The sequence below is a fragment of the Eubalaena glacialis genome, chromosome 6 (genome assembly GCF_028564815.1).
Source record: "Eubalaena glacialis isolate mEubGla1 chromosome 6, mEubGla1.1.hap2.+ XY, whole genome shotgun sequence".
NCBI lineage: Eukaryota > Metazoa > Chordata > Mammalia > Artiodactyla > Balaenidae > Eubalaena > Eubalaena glacialis.
Window position 1 is genome coordinate 7,746,028 of NC_083721.1, and position 18,213 is coordinate 7,764,240.

The following is an 18,213-nucleotide window of genomic DNA, read 5'->3' on the forward strand; positions in this document are numbered from 1 at the left end:
TTTTGGTTTCTCAACTCTGCCTGTTCCCCACCAGCCACTGTAAAGTGGGAGGCCCAGCTTACCTCCCCATGTTCCCTTGGATGCATCTCACGTGCACCCACTGCCTCACCTGCAATGGTGCCTCTGAGGCTGTTACCAAGTCCAAGCTCGTACCGCTTGCCGCACGACAGGCCGATAAATCAAGAGATAAGCTGTTGGGGCAAGGAATAACGACTTTATTCAGAAAGCCAGCAGACCGAGAAGACGGCAGACTAGTGTCACAAAGAACCATCTTCCCCGAGTTAGAATTCAGGCTGCTTTTGTACGAAAAAGGGAGGGGGTGTAGTTGGTTGTTGCAGACTTCTTGGTGTCGGAATCCTTTGTTATTGCAGCTATTCACGGTAGGTCCAGTCATGATGTTCCTATAAACCTCCAACAGGACAGACTGTTATCCTCTGTTCTGCAACTTTTTATCTCGTGAATGGAAAAGTGTTACACCTTTAAAGGTCAGAGCCTTGAGAATGGGCTATCCTGTATATTTCAGGCTATAGGCAACATTCTTACCTTGTAGCAAAAGCAACAGGATACAAAGGTTAAAGTAAAAGAAACAGATCCCATATGGAGTCAGATTTGTTCTTCCCTACTCCAAGGCCACCTTTCCACCATACTCCCTGGGATGTTCAGCTTTCTTTGTTTGCTTCCATTTTTGTTTGTTTTTAAAAGGCACTTAAGTAGCATATGCATTGATATTTTTTCCCCTGACACAAAACACAGACATTCAATTAACCACATGTTACTTCATTAGTATCGACTAAAAAAAAAGTATATGCACACCTAAGAGTTGAGAGTTATGTTTTATTCAGCAGATACATTGAGGACTTCAAGCCTGGGAGGCAGCATCTCAAGTAACCCTCAGAGAACTGCTCCGAGGAGGCAAGGGGGAAGCTAGGATATACAGGAGTTTTACAGCAAAGGGCGGGTAGTAGGAACAAAAGATTACTGTTAATAAAAGAAAACTAGGTATCTCAAATTAAGGAATTTAGTGCTTTTCTATGCATGGGAAAATGCAAGAGTCTAGGCTCACTGAAATCATTCTTTTGATATGCACCTCAGCTATCCGGGGCCAATATCCCGTGTTTTCACATCCAGAGTTTCCTCAAGGCTCACCATGGGGGGTGGCCGCAGTCTGATGGCTGCTAGATGGCAGATATTCTTTGTTTCCTTCCTGAGTTCCCTCAGGGCTCACCAGCTCACCACTGGAGGGCTGCAATTGCTGATGACTCTGACATCCTTTGTTTACTGATATGGCTGGCAATGTTTTATTTCTCAAAAGACAATGTTAGAAAACAAAATTCAACTGAGTACATTTGAAGATCAAGTTGGCTTTATTCAACAATTCATGAATCAGGCAGCATCCCGTCTAGCAAACAGGCAGGAGGGGCCCTGTACAAAATGGATGGTTTTTAAAGGCCTAAAGGGGATGGGTCAGGAAGTCATAAACAATTGAGGATTATTTCAAGCAAGGTCACCTGCCTTGGGGGAAGGCAGGGGTCTGTGTGGTAGGCTACCCCATCTGTGGCCAGGAAATTCCAGACTAACTGGTAAAAGGTCACATTCCTGGGAGGGACTGAACCTGGATAGGTGTTCAGTCCCCATTGACTGCTGTAGAGCTTAGCACAAGTGACTCCATTTTTGGATCCCTGTTTCTTTTCAACAACACCAAACGCAAACACCCCATCTTCACTCTCTTCCTCTCTCCCTGCTCTTTCCCACACCAGCCCCCTGAGAACTCTTCTGTCTGCTTATCCATGTCAATACTGCTGCCCATAAAATTAGACAGGAGGCTCAATTTGATAACAGACACAAAATACATAGCTGCTCAAACACAATTTTTGTTTCTTGTTTCTAGTTGGATGGCAGCTCTCTGCCACCAGCTGGGGACCCAGGCCCCTCCACCTCATGACTCCATCATCCCTCGTAGAAGGGGCAAGGGCATAGGAGGGGACACACCCACTATTTAAGGCCTTGGCCCAGAAGGGCACACCCACTCCTGATGGGCCAGGACTTGGCACGTGGCCACCCCTCAATGCAAAGGAGGCCGGGAAATGTGGTCCAGTCCTGAGCTAGGAAAAGGGAAAAAATGGATTTGGAGGATCAACTGGTGGGTTCCCGGGACTGTCCAGAGCACTTATCTCTACTCCCCCATTGACCCTTCAGACAGGAAGGTTACCACTGAGCCAGAAAATGGAGAAAACAGCTTCACACTGGGGGCTGGGGTATGTGTAGGTTGCCTCCATGAAATGTGAAAGCATGGAAGATGGCAGAAAACTGTTGGGAGTCAGCTATTCAGACAAAGCCCCCTCTTCCACTTCCCGACCCAGGGAAACAAGAACCCAGGGTGACTCTTCACAGGCAGCGAGCTCCTCACCTGGGCCAGCGCCAGACCACACTCCAGCTCTGCAGACAAGGCCGCTCCACGCTGGCCGATCCTGAGCCGAATTCAGCCCACGTGAAGTCACACTTAGAGATTCCCTCTCAGGGCGAACTTAGCAGCGAGAGCTCAGACATGAGGCCCCCTGGGCCACAAACATCCCTCCTTGCCGGGGGTGCCTGCAGTGAGCAGGGACGTTGCCTGTGACCTCCATCCAGATCCCCCAACCCCCTGCATCCTGTCTCAATCTCAGCTGCTTCCTTTGACTCCTGTCCTGGTATCTGCTTTGAAACAAAAGCAAGGTCTTATTCACAAACGAAGAGTTACTGAGGGTAGCGATCTAAAGTCAAAGCTATCAGACCAAACATCAAGCTTGCAGACCAAATGCTGCCTCTTCCTTGTGCTGAAATCTAAAACCGGATCTATGGGATTGATAATTAAGGAAACTATCCAACCGTGAGCAAGGTTAATCCGTAAGTTAAGTCGGTCCCATCCCCAGCTGTTTTCTTATTCTTATTCAGGTAAATGTTTTTTCTCAACAGACTGTGTTTCTTCCTTAACCAAAGGGAGAAAATGCACGGCAAAGTCAAATGACACAGAATAAAAGCCCGAGGGAAGAAACTGCTTATAAAACTTTCAGAAAGCTTTGAAATTATTGGCTGAACAAGTAATTTCATACGGTGGTTTATATGTATTTCACAGCAGCATCAGTTCCAAATGTCCCTTTGCGCTCGGATTCCGGGAGAGTTTTCCTAATGCTTCGTCATCAAATGATTGTACCGATGCATTAATCATGAAGGCCATGAGAAAGAAAATAACCACAAGCCAAAACTGCAGATGTTAAATGTTGAGGCAGAAACCAAATGAAATGTGTAAACACATAGAAAGGGAAAGAACATTTCCCCCACACTTTTTTTAACCTTTGCATTGCATCAACCATTAGGGTAAAATGCATGCATACTTACCAATAAAAACCAGAATTTTTTTAAAACTGAAATTTGACTGATACCTCAAAGAGTTCACTCAAAATTCTTGCCCCTAAATATAAGGAGAGTGACAAAGGAACAATTTATTACAAACGAATGTTTATTACATGTCTGTTCCATGCAGGCACATATCATGCATGTGGTTTTGTTTAACTTTGTAACAACCCCATGAATTGGCTATCATGATTACCATTTTTTAAGTGTGAAAACTGAGGATCAATCAATGAATTTTAATAGTCTATTGGTCTACTCAGGCTGCCATAACAGAATACTACAGACTGGAGGTCTTAAACAACAGCAATTTATTTCCTCACAGTTCTGGGGGCTGGAAGTTTAAGCTCAGGGTGCCAGCAAGGTTGGTTTCCGGTGACCTCGGTTGGTTTGGAAGATCTTTCTTCCTGGCTTACAGATGGCTGTATTCTCACTGTGTCCTCACGTGGCCTTTCCTCTGTGTGCACACCCCTGGTGTCTCATCCTCATGGATTAGGGCTCCACCCTTATGACCTCATTTAACCTTAATTATGTCCTCAAAGCCCCATCTCCAAATACAGTCACACTGGGGGTTAGGGCTTCAACATATTTGGGGGTGGAGTGGAGGTACAATTTGGTCCATAACTGATAGCATGTCCAGGAGCCCACAGTTGCTGAGTGGTAGAACCAATACTGTCTGAATCTAAACATTTCTTTATCCAGGGTGCACTGCCTCTCACATACCACAGCATCTCAGAGAGAATGGGGACACATCCCACTGTAAAAGCTGACTCTTAGAACTTGCTGGCAGGGAGACAATTTCACAGCAGTTAAGCTCTGTCCCCGTGAGAAGGGTGGTGAAGTCCTTACACAAGCTAGATCCCAGAGCCCAGGAGTCCAAGGCAACCCATCCAGATGACACTCCCCAAAAAAGGCTTCATCTACGCTGTTAATAGCTACACAAATGGCCAAATGATGGTTTCCTACCATATTCCATCCACAGTGGGATTTCCATGACCTCCAAAGAGCCAGCTTTTCATTCAGTTTTTCATTTCTTTTTTTTCCAAACCACCAGCTAACGTCCTGGAGGGTGAGTCCATGGACCAGGATGTTGAGAGCCCTGTGGCCATTCACCAGCCAAAGTTGCCTAAGCAGGCCAGGGACGACCTGCCAAGACACATCAGCCGAGACCGGACCAAAAGGAAAATCCAGAGGTACGTGCGGAAAGATGGAAAGTGCAACGTCCACCATGGCAACGTGAGGGAGACCTATCGCTACCTGACCGATATCTTCACCACCTTAGTAGACCTCAAGTGGAGATTCAACCTGTTGATTTTCGTCATGGTTTACACAGTGACGTGGCTCTTTTTTGGAATGATCTGGTGGCTAATTGCATACATCCGAGGAGACATGGACCACATAGAGGACCCTTCATGGACTCCTTGCGTCACCAACCTCAATGGGTTCGTCTCTGCTTTTTTATTCTCCATAGAGACAGAAACCACCATTGGTTATGGCTACCGGGTCATCACGGACAAGTGCCCAGAGGGAATTATTCTCCTCTTAATCCAATCTGTTTTGGGGTCCATTGTCAATGCATTCATGGTGGGATGCATGTTTGTAAAAATATCGCAACCCAAGAAGAGGGCAGAGACCCTGGTTTTTTCCACCCATGCGGTGATCTCCATGAGGGATGGGAAACTGTGCCTGATGTTTCGCGTGGGGGATCTGAGGAATTCCCACATCGTGGAGGCTTCCATCAGAGCTAAGTTGATCAAATCCAAACAGACCTCAGAGGGGGAGTTCATCCCCTTGAACCAGACAGATATCAACGTAGGGTATTACACCGGCGATGACCGTCTCTTTCTGGTGTCACCACTCATCATTAGCCACGAAATTAACCAACAGAGTCCTTTCTGGGAGATCTCCAAAGCCCAGCTGCCCAAAGAGGAACTGGAAATTGTGGTCATCCTAGAAGGCATGGTGGAAGCTACAGGTAAGGTGTGCTCCATCCAGGGGTATCTGTGGGATCAATGCTTATTTTAAACTGAACCTCACATTCTTATTTTTGATAAAATATGGAAAACGGAACCTCACTCACCATTGACGCCACCTCTTTATTCATGAAGTAGTATGTGGCCTATAACCTTAAGTATGTCCACCACAAAGTCTAACAATTTAGCTTTTTAAAAGCCCTTGGGAAAATAAATTAATAAACAATTTTTTAAAAACACTTCTTAATATATTTTAAATTTTCAAATATTTACTTAAATTAAAATTTGATCTCTCTCTAAAGCAATTTTTAGATGGTTTTAAAGCATTGTTTAAATTAAATACTTGAGGTTATTTATTGCCAAGCCAGGAGGAAGAAGTTAAGCCTTTCAAAGAAAGCCTGACAAATTGCTTTAATAAAAATACAATTTTGCCCCTTCTTTGGGAGCCATTTGCAAGACCCATAGCCTTGGTTTTTCTTTTATATCAAGTGAGAACTTAGTATCTTTTCTCTATACTCTACCTGCCAAATCCCCTGTAGATATAATAATGCAGACCCAGTAAACAACTCTAACAGGAAAGAAAAAAAATTGAGATCCACTCATCATAATCCTATTGACCCATCTGCTTTGAACAGCTAACTACTGCTGCATTTTAACAAAGATGATCTGTTCTGAAAATAGAGAAATGGTCTGTTTTTATTGAAGTCTTCACTCATATCTTTCCATACGTGTTACACATCCCAACAGCAAAGGAGGTTCTGCCTGTACTTATCTGTACTTATCTGTAACTTTCTATGAAATAGAGCCATAAACTCTGCCTTAAGCTAACAATAGTGCCCCATAAGAAAAGTGTAAACTAGAACACTAATTCAAGCTTTGCTTTACTATTCTTCTGAGTCATTAGTCTTGGGATCCTCTTCAGTTATACAATCTGCCCTTCTGTGCTTTGAGGTCTTCAACTTGAGGCTCAAGGTAGGTTTACACAATCTGAAAATGCACGGCCACCAGCCAGACCCCAGACTCTTCATCCACCCATAACTGACCTCAGTCATCCATCAAATGAAAGTCATTGCTCCCATGTCTCAGCCTCCCTGGACCCAACAGGCAAAGTCATTACCTCTAACAAATTTCTCTTATAGTGGTAAAAACTTTTGCAATAGTTTTTTAAAATGCAGCAAACAATGAAAACGTGAGTAAAAGGCTTTGCATGAAGTGTGATCCTTTGCATAAGGCAAAAGGAACGTCTAAAACAAAAATAATCATTGTGAAATTATAAATAAGTGCTGCACACGTGCACTGGGCTCTCTGTACCCTGAGCCTGACTTTGGGGTGCCCTCGTGAGCCAATAGTTGTGTGGGGGGAGGGAGGCGGAAGGAGCGGGGACAAGGGGGAAGGAGTGGGGAGGAGGGCGGGGAGAAACCAACTCAATAAGGGAGCTCCGTCATTTTCCCACAGACCAGAAACTACTCCCACCTCGGCCAAGCACCTGGACTCTGGGTCCCCCTAGTGGTGGCCACTGAGATACAGTCTCTGGCAGCATAAACTGACCACTTAACGATGCGCTTTTAATATGAGATTTCTCGCTATAAACTCTCCAGATAGGATAGAAGGGAGGGCAGTGGACAAGCCTTGTTCTCCTTCCGTCTCAGAGCTCAAGAAGCAAAAGCCAGTGGAGACATACCCTCTGGTTACTGGTGTTAATCCGAGCTTCAAATTGCAGGAGTTGTGTTCCCTCAAATCAAAACCCAAGCTCTAAAAATAAGTCAGCCCGAAATAAGCAAATTACCTTTGTGATGTCTCTGAGTCGGAATTCTCCCTGGGGCAGACCCTGTCTTTCTGAAGATAGCTTGTAATGACTGAGCCTTTCCAAATAGGGGAACATCTTTTTGTTGGTAGTTAATAGTGATACCTCTGAGCATTCGGTGGCCTTTCTACTGCTTTCGTAGAGAAAACTGGGTATTTGCCAGCAAAAAAAGAATCAAAGGCGACCACTATTAACTTTCTAAAAGTAATAATAATTTTCTAATTTCTGGAAAGTGGAGGAAGGAGTGTTCTAGAAAGTTCTGGGTTTGTCTGGAAGCTGGACACGTCTTGATCCTTTCCTGATAGGATTCGTACAGTTCAGTCTTTCCAGCACATCTCATCTCTTAATCTTACGAGGCACACTTTTTTCTTTGTGAATGAAAAGCACAATTGGGATTTATGGGTATTAAGTAGGCCCTTGGGGTGGGGGGAATGCTTCAATGAATCAAAGCCACAGGAAAAAAATAGATGTGGACCAAATGCACCCTGAGGAAAACAGATTCACAAGGATCTAATTATTCATTGGAAGGCTAGATGGGAAATCAGGAGCCATGAAAACAGCAAGCTGACACAAAGCGGCCTCTGCTTGGCTCATGCTTTCTTTCAAATATGTCTTAGTTGACCTGAAACTACTCTCAGTGACCTCAGTTAGGATGCCTCTTTCAAGGACGAGCCCCACCATCGCCACCACTGCAACCTCGATGCGATGCCCTCCCTCTTTCTGTCTTGCACGTTGTGGGCACACAGCGACCCCGACGTGGTATTTTCTGGGGATCCGAGCTACCACGCAGTAGGCTGACCCGGCAGGTCCTTTAGTCCGCTGGGTGCTCAGGCCCAGCACAGGCCAGCTGGTTGACACATAATATGCCCACCCCAGCTGTGCTGCCCCAAGCCTGCTTTGTCACATCACTCAGGGAGTTAAGCTCCTTGAAGGCGGGAGGTGAGTCCTGCCCACCTTTGACGTTCTGCAGGTCCTGGCCCCAGTCCTTCATTCAGTGAGTTCTCTGGCCCTTATAAAAGACAGACTCACACCCACAAAAGACAGACCCACGTTCTTGGTGGATGGTTTCGGTCTGGTCCTGCCCCCAAGTCAGGGGGATGTGTCACCTCTCAAGAACCTTCCAGTCATGTGGTTCTATTTTTGAAAATGAATCAAACCCTGGAAAATTCTGACACCAGCCACCCAGACATCTGGGAACTGGCCGTGTCTCATCCCACAAATATATTTTTAAAGGGGGCCCTTTATGTTCCTGACACAGGGGCAATTTGGAGATAGTGATGTTTACAGAAGGGTTCATAGCTACGTAAACAAACATGCCGAGCAGCTGTGGCAAGTGTGCCTTAAATAGTAAAGCATTCATATAGACTGTTATTTATAGAGGGCAAATTGGCATAGAGGCTAGATGACAGCCACACAGAGCTGGGCCCGGTGCCAGCCAGCTTCTCACTATAGGCTTTCTGATTGATGAACTTCCATATTTACCCCCAACGATTATGCAACTATGACAGGCAGCCCTTTCCAACACCTCAGCAAATATGGCTCCTTAGAATGAATCCCATTAAGCTTTTTTTTTTTAATTTTTATTTTATATCGGAGTATAGTCAATTCACAATGTTGTGTTAGTTTCAGGTGTATGGCAAAGTGATTCAGTTATACATATATATATACCTCTTCTTTTTCAGATTCTTTTTCCATATAGTTTATTATAGAAAATTGAGAAGAGTTTCCTGTGCTATACAGTAGGTCCTTGCTGATTATCTGTTTTAAGCTTTTTTTTTTGCAATTTTATTATGAAAACTATAAAACTTATACAAAAGTAGACCAAATCATATAATCAACTCCCATGTACCCATCATTCAATTTCTATAATTGTCAATTCATGGCCAAACTTGTTTCATCTGTGTCACCCACTCACTAACTGCCCCTCCAGCACCATGTTTTATCTGCAAATATATCAATATGTCTCTAAAAGATAAGGACTCTTTTAAAAACATAACTGTAGGGCTTCCCTGGAGGCGCAGTGGTTAAGAATCCGCCTGCTAACGCATGGGACACGGGTTCGAGCCCTGATCCGGGAAGATCCCACATGCTGCGGAGCAGCTAAGCCCGTGCGCCACAACCACTGAGCCTGTGCTCTAGCCCGTGAGCCACAACTACTGAGCCCATGTGCCACAATTGCTGAAGCCCATGCGCCTAGAGCCCGTGCTCCACAACAAGAGAAGCCACCGCAATGAGATGGCTGCACACCGCAACAAAGAGTAGCCCCACCTCCTGCAACTAGAGAAAGCCCGTGTGCAGCAACGAAGACCCAATGCTGCCAAAAATAAATAAAATAAAATTAATTAATTAAAAAAACATAACTATAACACTGTTATGACACCTGAAACAATTAATGATCATTTCTTAAGATCCAATATCTGCTAAATGCTCCGACTTCCATTTGTCTCATAAATGTCTTTTTAATTTCTTTTAAAATCTGCTGTTTGAATCCAAATCAGGTTAACACACTGTTATTGGCTGAGATCTCTTCCAAGCCTTAGTCTATGAGCTCCCCTTCCATCTCTGTGGGGTTTTTTTCTTTCAAGTTTTTCTCAAAGAAGAGAATTTCTGAAATATTTATATACTACATAGAAAGCTGGGGAAAGTGGAGGGTGGGAGGAAGCCAACTTAGTGAAGATATACTAGATAACATTTCGTAGATGAGGAAGCAGGGCTGACTGTCCAAAAGTCAGTATCTATGGGTTACCAAGGAGGAGGGGGAGTGTATATCAGAAGTAGGCAAGCAAACCAGAAGTAGGTGAGGGAAAACCGGAAGTAGGTGAGGGCAAACCATCCTTCCCCCCAGGAAAGCTCAGTTCTTTATTCACATGAGGAGAGCTTAGTCACATAAATCACATCACAGATCACAGCATTTTTGAGTTGCAAGTGTCTTCGCCCTACTCTTAATTACTTTACAGGTGAGGAAATGGAGGCCCAGCAAGACTAGTGAGCTGGCTAAGGTGCGATAGTTATGGGCAGAGCAAGAACTTGAAACCCTAAACCACTGATGATGTCCAGCCTCCAAGTTCAGTGCTCTTTGCATCATGAATGCTGTTGGTTCGTGAAGATTCTGTAGAGCATGCACCCAAAAAGACGACTGGTATCTAACGTGCAGACAGGCTCTCTTTTCTCCCATCATTAGCTCTTTTTCTTTAAGGCTTCTCTTTCGGTCTCCAATGTTATCAGTTCATTTTAAAATTCTTTATTACATTCGCATGAATTTTTAACAAGCATATATTAAAATGAGATGTGCACAAAACTGTTCTGAAATCAAAATTAAATAAGCACCATCTACAAAAATACTCCTGGAAGAATATAATGTTCTGTCAAATCTGATTTCCAAGGACCACTTTTCTTTGCCATAGTCAAATACCACTTCACTATAACAGAGGACAGTATGAGATCACAGAGTTTGAAAAGGTGGCATTTCTCAGCTAAGATGGTTGAGGGTTAGCATTACAGTACTTTTAAGCTGTTTCTACTAATGATATTTCATAGCCATTGTATTTTTCAAATCTTATTTTCTCCTTTAGATAAGTTGCTGCTAATCCCTCCACTGGCAAGTCATTATCTCCAGATTTACCATTTTTCTTTTAAGAGTTGTAACCCCAACTACCTAGCCTAGGAAAAGAGTTAATTGATAAGATCTGGAATGCTAAGATCTTGGGTGAAGATCTCGTGGTAAATCTCTATAAGGCGCAATTTAAAAATTCAAAGACATGTGAATTTATTTTTCCTGGATGGAAATCTACCACTCATCAACATCAAGAAATCCAACCATCCTTTCTTCTTCGAGCATTAGGTTCAGGTGATTTATTCGGGGCTTCCTCCCAAATGCCTACTTCAGTATAATATACCTAGGTAGTGTCAGTGACTGGATAAAAACTGATAATACCTGCTCCCTAAATACAGTAAACTTTTGTGATCCTAAGCAGTTTGGGGACATGTTCTGGTCCTAACAATCTGAGGTTGGATGCAGTAGAGCACACGTAGAACTTTAAACTTTTCCACCACCCCTCTAGAAGAAAGATACTGTAACTCTGTTAAACGTTATACCTCTGTTAAACATTATACCTCTGTTAAACATTTCTCATAATTTAGAAGGCACTTAGGATCTCATAACTTAGATAGCAGTGTATCGAGGTCACCATATACTATTGTGGTTGAAAAGGCAAAAATACTGGATAATTATAAAACTTTTCATTATTAAAACATCAATAGCAGAAAATCCATTGTTCTTCCTTCTCCAAATGGGCCGTGAGGAACTCATAAAATAGATGTTCAGTAGAAGTCAGGAATGGTCACACAATATATACAATTTAAAGTTCAAACCCAAGGGAAAAAATAGACTAGCATCTAAAAGTTAGCTCTGACTCAAACTCTGAAGTCAGTACTCATGTTGGGAAGAAACTGCACCATTCAAATTAAGAGATGAGTATCAAAGAGTGGGAAGCCTCTAATTAGTGCATCCTTAAATAAATCGAGCTTTATTATTTCCTAGGGCATTCAGTAATATGAGTGCTGACAGCAATGATGCCAGTGAAGCAGTTCTACCTGACAATTTCTAATGACCAGAAGAGGATCCTTGGGGAAAACCATATAACTTATTCACACGTGCAAACACACACACCACACTCCCACACCTCTGCTAAATAGCTAAACAGCCAGAAGCCAGAGGGGCTTCTTCCCCAGTTAAGCATGCCCTTGCTCCTGTGTTTTACACCAACTCACGTTGTAAGTGACTTTGTTTGTTCTATTATTTAATACTCCTCTTTTTTAAAAGTAATCTCTCTTGGCCATAGCTCAGCTTATATGTACCTCTTTGTGTCATTTATACTGTCAGGCAATCCTGGGTTCAAACCACAGTTGCTGCATTCACTGTCTTGCTTAACTTCTCTAAGGCTTCAGCTTTGCCTCTCTAAAATGGGAACAACAATGGTACCTACATCGTTGGTGACCTTTCAGCTTCACGGGTTCTGTTAGATCAGATCATTCCTTCCCCCATAGACTGCACAGGAGAAAGACAGCAGAGAGGAGGGAAGCCAGGCATTTGGGAGGGTCAGTCCCAGGGACTGGCTCCACTGTTTCCAGGGACTGTGCAGCTGGCGTCTCCACACGATGACAACTGACTCTCCTCAGAAGGCACTCTGAATGGTCAAAATGGCAAATGTCAACCTGTGCTAGCCCGTGCAAGAAATGCACACTCACAACGTGAGAGTAAATGCCAGCCTGGCCTCTGTCCCAGTTACCTACCACGAATGATGAGCTCTGAATTAATGAGGATCACTGGACTCAGAATAGACTTTGCATTCCTATACATAGTAACATTTCATCATTATAATTTCTGCCCGAAGGGGACATGAATATAGATTATTCTCAAGTCTTCTAAGGCAGCTGCTCAGGGAGGACAGGACCAAGAGTCTGCATTTGAAAACAAGATTTCTATGTCCCCAATCCTCCGCCTAGGTTTTTATAAGAATGCTATGGCATCAGTTGATGCCCCAATTTGGAGAATGTATTTTTGTGCTGTTAATTCAACTGAATAATATTTATTTACATAATAAGTCCTTAGAGATACTTCTGCTTTAAAGTATAGATATACTTCAACAAAGTGGACAGTAAATGTGAATTTCTATACGGCCAATTCCATTGTTCTCTATTTACTGAGAATGATAAAAGATACTGTACAGTTTGGTTTGGCTCAGTCATGTTGCAGTAACAAACACCTCCAAGGGCTTAAAGCACAAAGGTTTATTTCTCATTCCTATTACATGTCAGTTGCAACTCTGTTCACATCCTGTTGACTCCAAGATACAGACGAAAGGAGCAGCCCTACTTAGGACATGCCATTCTCATGGCAGGGAGAAAAAAGAAATGACAAACACCCTGCTTCTGCTTGCCATTTATTAGTCATAGCAAGTCATATGGCAGTGCCTGATGTCCATGGAATGGGGAAATGTAATTCTCTCACAGGGACTTGGAATAAATAATTCAGAACAAAATAATACAATCTGCCACAGGTACCCAAGTGGTTTTGAAAACCCCTAGACTGAGTTAAAAACTTTTTGCAAGTTAGGGTTTAAAATGTGTGGTAGTCATTAGTGTTGTTTGTGAAATATGTCCAGCTTTCGTCCTTCGAAACACATGTCAGGATCACATTTCCCTGTTTCTGTTGGACACGGCCATGTGACTTACATTTGTCCCAACAGTATATGCATATGTCATGTGTATCATGCTGCTGGAAACCTTACAAGCTAAATATGATAATTCCCTTCCTACTTCTATAGTTCTCATGGAAGCACATGTCACAGTGAAGTTTCTGTCATTCTGGACCCTTGACTGGCTTTGAAGAGAAGACCCTTGCCAGCTCACTTGGGACTTGTAGCATGACTGAGAAATAACCTTAGGTTGGGTTAAGCCACTGAAATTGGGGTTGTTTTTTACCACAATATTAACTAACCTCTTTGGCCTGATACAAAATTTCATGCAAACATTTTGACAGGTTGGCTGTTGTATACTGCTCATAGGCCCAGACTTGCCATGAAATGAATTTTTGGCTAGCTACTTTGCAAAACTTCTCCTCCCTCCTTTAAACTCTCTCTCCACTGCTTAAGACTCTGAGGTCAGACAGGCTGAATTCAAATTCTGCCTCCACTCCCAACTGTCCATGATTGGGCATGATTGTCCATGACTGGATTGGGCGCATCACTTTCCTTAACTTCACCAAACCTTTTTCCATTCTGAAAAATGGGAATGATATTTATAAGGAGATTCCGTGAGATAATACAGGCAAGTCATTCATCATGGGACCGTAGTATGCGCTCAATAAATTTAGAGAGTGAATCTATGATTCTGTAAATCATACTATTCTCATCCATCATTCATTAGGTGCCTATTGAATGCCAATTACTTTATTAGATGCTTTCCATACATTATTTTCAATCCTCAAAGCAATTCTGAAAGGTTAGGTACCGTCCCCATTTAACAAATGAGGAGGTTGATTCTGGAGTAGGGAGTTGGGGAGAGTAACTTGCCCGAGGTCACCCAACTGGTGAAGTAGTAAGGCAGGATTCCATCTCAGGACTGCCCACCTTCCCAGTCTGTCTCCCTTGTGCCTCTCCAGGGAAGGCATAGTACACAACAGCGCACTGAAAGCAGTGGTTATTGATTAAAGGTCATCAGTGTGTGGACGATTATCGCTCAGTGATATAGTCTCTTTTGATTACTGGCCTTGGCTTCTCCATCAGGCTCACCGCACCAGACCGCAGGAGGCAGGTACGGGCAATCTGCTCTTTCATAGCAGTTGGCACTGAGTCTCTTGAAAGGGCACCTACTTGTTCGTACTCTCAGATTCTGCCCAATTCAACGTTATCAGGCAACCATGCCACCTGACACTGGGCCAACCCCATCTAAAACAGCCTGGTGCCATGCCAAGTATAACCCAAAGTGCAACCAAGCAGCCAGCGCAAAAACCCTTAGGGGAGAAAAAAAGAAAGTTTAACATTGAAAGGGAAGAATCAATTTTGACGCTGAGCTTCCTGCTAGAAAGCACAATGATAAAATGATTTAGGCTTTGACCAGCCTAAGTAAACCCTGTTGGGGTTTCCATTTCACTGCAAAACATCCAATAAGACCCTTTTGGGGGCTTGAGGAGGCGGATGATAATTTTTCTCTTGTCACTGAGGCCATCCTTAGAAGATTTTAATTAAACATTTGCGAAGTAAATACATTTTCTCAAGCATAGTTTCTATAGAGTGAATATTAATAGAAATCTATGAAAGCTGATGGATAAAGGAGAGGCTGGTGGGTAATGATATTAGAGAAGAACACACAGCAGGGAGCTCCAAGGAGACAAGACTGAATGTTGAGCCTGAAAGGAACTAAGGCTACATTCACATTGGCTCTAAGTGAAGTATCTTTAATACAACTCAGAGAGCTAAAGTAGTAACAAAGTATTAGTAATAAAGCATTTGCTTTAGATACTTGGTTATATATGTTGTCTCTCTCACCAAAGTTGGAAAAGGTGTAAAACCTAAGGAGAACAAAAATGATGCTGCAAAACAAAAATGTCTACGATTCTTACAGAAACGCTTAAGAATCCACAAGGTCAAACATGGGGCAAGAAAGATTTCCAGACACCTCCCTGGGTCTTTACAGCATGAGCCCTTTATGTTCACCCAGAGGGACCTCAGCATGTCTAGCCTGGCCTGCAGACCCTGTGTCAGCCCCCAAGGCTGGGGGAAGAAAGAAGCCACATTCATTAAGCTAAAAATGGATGGGTCATGTCTACCTGGAAGGAGGCTGGCAGCTTGACTGGCCATCAGCAAACCAGGCCAAGAGCAAGGAAGGGCAGGGATGTTTCCAGTACCACCTCACAGCCTCTGCTGCTGTGGGGACCTGGCACAGAGTCACACCCTGTGTTTGGTGGATGACTTAGCAAAAGCCTCACCTGTGACCAGAAATGCTCACTCCTGACATCAAAGAGACTAGCTGGGTGCACTTGGAGCTCCCGTGTCAGCAAAGCAAAGTGTCCTCTATTGCCACGTTGAAGGGTGGAATGACACAGTGGCACTTCTTTCCTTGAGTTCACTCCAATACATGTTCACCCAGGTGGAAGGGGGCATCTCATGAACGAGGAGCATCTGTAACCTGGGCAGGAGATGGCCTAGTAGACAGGAGACGGAGAAGACGTTAGGCAAAAATGTGCCATGGCCTTCAGTGTTTCTCACAGGTCCCGCCCTGGGGTGTCGCCTTTTTTTTTTTTTTTTTATTAAATTTATTTATTTATCTATTTCTGGCTGCGTTGGGTCTTTGTTGCTGCGCGCAGGCTTTCTCTAGTTGTGGCGAGCGGGGGCTACTCTTCATTGCGGTGCGTGGGCTTCTCATTGTGGTAGCTTCTCTTGTTGTAGAGCATGGGCTCTAGGTGCGTGGGCTTCGGTAGTTGTGGCACGTGGGCTCAGTAGTTATGGCTCATGGGTTTAGCTGCTCCGTGGCATGTGGGATCTTCCCGGACCAGGGCTCGAACCCGTGTCCCCCGCATCGGCAGGCGGATTCTTAACCACTGTGCCACCAGGGAAGTCTGGGGTGTCTTCTTATGATGAAACAAAATCCACAGATGGACCCGAGGCACATGCATTTACGTTTAAATGCTTAGTCTCTTTATTTTCCCATCCACCAAAATCATGAGCTCCACATCCTCCTCTCTCTTCAATCCTGTAACATCACTCCCTCTTAGAAAACAACCTGGATTCACACTTCGTTGAGAAAATAGAAGCAATCAGACTGGAACACTGGCCTTTCCACCGGGCCCTATCTCACCACCACACCCCCGCCTCCGCCACCTGGGCCTTTCACCACTCTCTGGAGCCCTGTCCAACCCGGGGCCAAACCTGGACCGCATCCCTGCAGCCCTCTCAAAGACTTTTAGACTACACCATCTTCTTTCCCCCATCATCAATTTTTTTCTTAATAGTTTATTTCCGACAACATAAAAATATTTCCTAATATCTATCATTTTTGAGAACAAACAAAAACAAAACTAGACTTCTCCTGGTACCATGTCCCTTTCCAGTACTGTCCCATTTCTCAACGCTCTTTCCCACATTACTTCTAGGAAGAATTGTCTGCATCTCCATCACCACTTTTTTACTTCCCATTCCAAATGAGCTACCGTTCCTAGCACACCACTGACACACACCAACAACATCCATCCTGCTAGCCCCAGAGGCCACCCCTCTATTCCTGTCTTACTTGGCCTCTTCACATCAACACGCTGACCACTTCCTCCTTCTCCAGCCTTTCTTCCCCAGCGTTCACCACTACTTCTGCTTTCCCTCCTTCTTCAGTGAAATCCCCTTTCCATCCTCATCTTCAAGCTATTTCTCCTTTTCCCCAAAATCTCAGGGCCCATTCCATCCAGAGTCCTAGCCTCCATTAATTATCCTTTTCTGTTATTTCAGCCAGGACCTTGGCTTTAATTACCATCTTTTTTGCATGTGACATCAAATTGCTATCTCTGGTCCTAACCTCTCCCCTGAGCTCTGAATTCAAAGATCCAGCTGCTTACTTGGCATCCCTATTTAGATGCTTGTACAACTAAGGTGACCAAAGCAGAAACTGGATATCCTAGCATCCCCTAGAATCTGCTTCCCTCTCCATCTTCCCCATGTTCATAAATATCATCATCAACCGTGTGATGACTTACATCAGAAACTTCAGGAGCATCCTTGATTCATCTCTTGCCCTTACCATCCAGAAGTCCTATAGGTGTGACTTCCAAAATATGTCTATCTCTATGGCTACTGCCACAGATTGTCATAATGTGGAGCCCATGGCATTCAATTGGGTCTCCCTGTTTAACTTTGACCACCTTACACAAATCCATTTTGCACACAGCAGCCAGAGGGATGTTAATAAAAATGTAAACCAGAGCAAGTCATTCCCATGCTTAAAACCCTCCCATGGATTCTGGCTGCATTTGGAAAATCCAGATTCCCTGCCATGGCCTACAAGGCCCTTCTGGCCTGGCTCCAGCATGCTTGTCTGCTTTCACCTCCAACCACTTTCCCACCCAACTCACCACGCTGCAGCCACGTGGGCTCTCCGTTCTGAGCACAGAGCTCTTGTACAGGGAGGTCTTCTCTGCCCACCAGATAGAAACTGGCTCCCATCGCTGTGCATCTGTCACTCTGTGCAGAACTTGTCACCAGCTGACAGTATCCTGTGGACTTGTGTGTTAACAATTAGAATGCAAGCTCCTTGAGAACAGTGCCTTGTCCTACTCTTTGCTATAGCATACTGGGAGTTATCCCAGTACCAGGAACAGTTCTTGGACCATAGTAGGGCACTGGATAAATATGTAGGTGAAAAATAAATGAATGGAGGGATGAATGCATGAAACATCCTATAGGGTCACAAACCAGATTGGTCCCTTAAGCACCAGAGAAAGTCTAGAGTCATTTTAAATTGCCCCCTTCCCCCCAAATCAACCTGGCCTTGATCAACCTGAAA

The 18,213-nt window shown here is 44.0% G+C and overlaps 1 protein-coding gene across 1 annotated transcript in view; it reads left to right on the forward strand.

Moving 5' to 3' along the window:
* The first annotated feature begins 2,296 nt into the window (after nt 1-2,296).
* The window catches only part of KCNJ6 (potassium inwardly rectifying channel subfamily J member 6), a 93,586-nt gene continuing 77,669 nt past the window's right edge, over nt 2,297-18,213 (forward strand). The window contains exons 1-2 of the mRNA XM_061192688.1: nt 2,297-2,594; nt 4,442-5,362. Coding sequence (XP_061048671.1) covers nt 2,297-2,594; nt 4,442-5,362 — 1,219 coding nt within the window. The remainder of the gene's footprint in view (nt 2,595-4,441; nt 5,363-18,213) is intronic.